The sequence below is a fragment of the Misgurnus anguillicaudatus genome, chromosome 18 (assembly GCF_027580225.2).
Source record: "Misgurnus anguillicaudatus chromosome 18, ASM2758022v2, whole genome shotgun sequence".
Classification (NCBI taxonomy): domain Eukaryota; kingdom Metazoa; phylum Chordata; class Actinopteri; order Cypriniformes; family Cobitidae; genus Misgurnus; species Misgurnus anguillicaudatus.
In genome coordinates this window covers 35,347,761-35,352,476 of record NC_073354.2, presented here as the reverse complement: position 1 = coordinate 35,352,476, position 4,716 = coordinate 35,347,761, and the positions used below count along the sequence as shown (strand labels likewise).

The 4,716-nt window shown below is 37.9% G+C and overlaps 1 protein-coding gene across 1 annotated transcript; it reads left to right on the top strand.

Annotated features, from left to right (window-relative positions):
- Positions 1 to 1,589: 1,589 nt before the first annotated feature.
- LOC129429959 (trace amine-associated receptor 4-like) lies at positions 1,590 to 2,609 on the top strand. The gene has a single exon (XM_055186963.2). The coding sequence runs from the start codon at positions 1,590 to 1,592 to the stop codon at positions 2,607 to 2,609; it is 1,020 nt and encodes a 339-aa protein (XP_055042938.2).
- Positions 2,610 to 4,716: the final 2,107 nt, after the last annotated feature.

The following is a 4,716-nucleotide window of genomic DNA, read 5'->3' as shown; positions in this document are numbered from 1 at the left end:
TCGTTGTTAACTTGTGGACCTATTTTTCCAAACGCCCCACACCCGTACATTCTTACGCTTAGATCTTGAATAATAGACACTCCAGCCCAGTTGGTGGCACTACTCCGCCATTGCCAATTGCAAGAATAGAAACAAAGTTCCCGGCGCGGAGTAATACCGTACCTCACAGCACAACTAAGTCAATGGAGTTGGCAAAAACTACAATAAAACCTGTTGGAATGCGTATTTTGCAGCGATTTTTGTGTGAGCATACCAGTGAACACCCCTGACCACTCGGTGAGTTTCACGTCTTTGTAAACGAAAGTTTAATCCATTTTAGGAAGGATTGTTCCAGTGCACCATTAAACCCATTGTAAAGGTAGGAGCTGAAACACAAACACCCAAAAATTCTCTGGGCAGCCGAATATGTCGAAATTTCAGTCAAAACCGTTCTATTTCATCATAAACAATCTGAAAACAGGGCTTTAAGTGTAAAATACCGAACTTGTCCTTTAAGTTCAACTTAGTTCAGCCTACTTTATTTATTTTTCATTTGAGCTTATTTAAATTTCTATAGACTTGAAGGAACGGTACAAATTAAGAGAGAAATGTTTTCCTGCACTTTTTCATTTTTCCAACACTGGCAGTTTAGTTTGGCCTGTTTGTGTTTCTGACTGATATTGATGAGGATATTTTACCAGTGCAACTCGAAGCACAGAAGAGAGTGTTCAACATTACATTTAGTTAAGTACAGAGAATAAATGAGAATAAATGTAACGTGATAGGATTTGTTTAAGCCAGAGAGGTTTGTATTCATTGATTAAGATCTCAGTTTAGCAGAAAAGAGCACTTTAGTTTTCCTTTTAAGTTGTTATGTAGAAATTAATGTGTGTTTTGCAGATTTAGAGATGACTGCATTTTGAACTGTTCCCTTCATATTTTTCAGACATTGTTACTGGATAAATTTAGATATTTTGTACCAAGCAACTGAAAGGACAGACAGTAACAGAACAGCATTAACATGTAATCCATTTTGTGAAGGATTTTTTATGCTTATACATATGAAGAAACATTATTTAGTATACTTGATAACACTATATTTTGTTTAATAAAACAAATATTTACACTAATTTCTTTAGTCTGGTGAAAGCTGTCAATTTATGTTTTTACGTGCAGTAAAAACATTAATATATTGCCCTACATTATTAACATTAATCTTATTAACACATAGCAAGGGGAGCCAGAAAATTATAAGACTTTCACAAACCCCATTTTGAACGATACAAAATATTGTCTATCATCACTACCAGATTAAGTCAGAGCTAATATCAGATAACATCAAATTATTCTAATCTCATGAGTCACACTGTTTGTGTATCAGTAAGTTACGTATACAGCTGGGGAGGGGTTTAGACCTGACCTGATGTGTATAAATGAACACATCTCAGCTATATCACGTTCATTTGGGGAGTTAGATTGAATGGGCATGTACTGTATTTATGTTCATGTTTCTTTGTCATTTTAAAATGATTCTGTTTAAACTTTGGGTTATAATTGTTTGCCTGTTAACAATTACAAATGAAGTCCTGTCAGATTTTCGGGCAGAAGCAATGTCTTTCAATGAGACTGAGAATATTCTCCTGTGTTATCCTTTACATCCAAACTCTTGTCCTAGAGCTCATCGTCTCACTGTTGTTAAAGTGACAATATATGCCTTCATTTCACTCATGATCCTCATGACAGTTTTGGGGAATCTGCTGATCATCATCTCCATCTCTCACTTCAAACAGCTTCAGTCTCCAACTCATCTGATCGTTCAGTCATTGGCTGTGTGTGACTGTCTGCTGGGTTTACTGGTGATGCCCTACAGTATGGTGCGATCTGTCGAGGGCTGCTGGTTTTTGGGAGATGTTATTTGTAAAATTCATTCTAGCTTGAACATAACCCTCTGTTTCTCTTCTTTAATACATCTTAGTTTGATATCTATTGATAGATACTGGGCCATCTGTGACCCTCTGATGTACAAAATGAGGATCACAAACAACACTGTGACTGTATGTATCACCTTTACATGGATTTGTTCATTTGTGTACAGCTTTTCTGTTGTGTTTTCAGGGGTGATTGCTGTTGGTCTTGAAGCTTTTATATTACAGATGTCTTGTTTTGGTGGCTGTGTTCTCCTTTCAAACAAAGAATGGGGACTAACTTGTTTTATCTTGGCATTTATTATTCCAGGAACTATAATGAGCTCTTTGTATATCAGCATATTCAATGTTGTAAGAAAACACGCAAAGGTTTTGTCAGTGAAAGTGTCTGTGACCACCACAGGTGTGAACAGTCAAAGCTCTGCACACAGAGAAAGAAAAGCAGCTAAAACTCTGGCTCTTGTTATGGGCGTTTTCTTTATTTGCTGGCTGCCTTTTTCTATTACCATTGCTGTTAATCCTTTCCTTAATTTTGTGACCCCAGCTGATGTTTTTGAGGCTTTAGTTTGGTTTGCATATTTTAACTCAACTTGTAATCCTTTGATCTATGGATTTTTCTATCCTCGCTTCCAGAAGGCCTTTAAGACTCTCATATTCACTTATATCTGTGGATTCAATCATTCAGATACTCTGACATTTGAATAAATACAGTTTCTGAAGATAAATAATAACCGGTTACTGAATAAATAAACAAGAGGATTTGGGCAAAAAGTGCCAGACAGTTTTAGATCTGAGATGTATATTACAAATGTTTTTAACTTGTCTTTTAATGTCCGACCTCTGTAGTCTGTATGTTTTGTGATTTGAGACATTTAATCCCAAGTTGATGTTTAATACAAAAGTATTTAGAGGAACTGACAACTGTTAAATAATACACAAATAAAGTCATGATTCAATAATAGGGTAAGTGTACCTTTTAAGACCACTGTTAACTTTGAGGTCAAATTATAAAATTTGGCAATGTTCAGTTGGACTCATTTATGTGGATGCTGTCTTAGTCTTCACACAAAGACACCCAAAATTTATATTTTTCAGGACCCTTCAGAAATAAACACATTTCCGCAAGTGTCAGTCATTTATTTCATATATGCATTAATATTACATCAAATAAAAAAATGAATATTGTTTTTTTTAAGAACAGACAGTACTTCATTTTATATAATTTGTTTAAATTAAAAGATGAGTTTTAAAAGCTAGCACACACAGCTGATCTAAGGGTTAAACCATAGCCTTACTAAAAGAGAGAGACAAAAATAAAGCATGGGAAATACAAACAATAAATTTTTTGTTATTTATTTTGTTAAGTATTTTTATTTTCGATTCGTTTTGCTACTGTGATCTCTCCATACTGGGATGTTATGGACAGTTGTAGCCTAGTGGTTAGAGAGTCGGGCAACCCAAGAGTTGTCGGTTCAAGTCTCAGTGCCGGCAGGTTGCAACTGAGGTGTTCTTGACCAAGGCACCTGTGCCACATTGCTCTCTGGCACTGCAGTCATAAGGGCTGTTTACACTTGGTATTAAAGCCGCTCTATGCATTTTCTGTGTTTTTGTTCCCATTCTTTGTTTGAAAGGAGAACACAAATACTTGCAACTGTCGTAATTTCCCACTCTAGTATTCCTTCTTCGTTGTGAACGTCATGTCAGCTGTAAATGTCACTGTAGTGCCAATCCTCCCTTTTGACCTTCTCTGGTGTGACATATGCCTTTGTAAGTAGATCCCTGGGACCATGGAGTTCAGTAAAGAAGTGCTCCACCATCCAAGTTATACTGACTGCCATTGACCACATTTTCTGCTAAAACATCTGTCCCAACAAGTTTTCAGATGGCATCAGCAAGGGAATGCTTCTTTACTTCGTGAAATAAGCAACACAGTACATCACAGTCTTGTACATCATAATTCTGTGCCACAATCACCGGTCTCTGGAAGAGAAGCTGTGGATCAACTTGAATTTCTTTTCCATTATTCCTCACAGAAGTCCTAACGCCAAGAGTAACAGCTTGATCCTTCCTCTTGAAAGTATAGTCGCCAGGTGTTTGTCCATCCACTGACTTCAGGATGACAGTGCCAACAGACCATGCATTATCAACGTTGACGTTGGAAAGAGCATGCTCCCCCATGGCAATGTTCCTCAGACCTTGGTAACTGCTGAACGCATTTCGCTCCTGTAGATAACTAAGAACTATTAGTGTATCCTTCCAGTCAGGGGCTTGCCTTGCCCAGGGACCCTAATCAAACACACCTGAAGCAGCTAATTAAGGTTTGATTAGGGTTGGAGCTAAACTCCGCAGAGACACCGGCCCTGCAGGACCAGGATTGGTGACCACTGCTTTATGGTGATCTGCTGCTCATTGTTTTCTTCTATATACGTTGCCACCTCCAAGAATTTGCTGTCCTCTCATTGTGAGAGACTTTTGAGAACATGTGACGAATGAGGTGATCAGTGGCGACTCGTGACTGCTCTTCCTAATTCAAAATAAGTGTTCGGATTGTCATGTGTGTGGTTCTCTTTTCCAAAATATGTGTCATGCGTGTGGAGAGATCCTGTGTGCATCACATGTTTTGTCAAAATAAGTGCCTGCTGAAGACACGTCAAAACGGTTTATGATAAAAGAGACACTCAAGTTCCCTAAATACACACAACACACTCCCTTAACAGTACACTCTGATTACGCATGAGATCGTGCGAGTATCTGGCACACGCAGGCACTTATTTTGGCATGACACGTGGTGCACACACAATCTCTCAAAGCG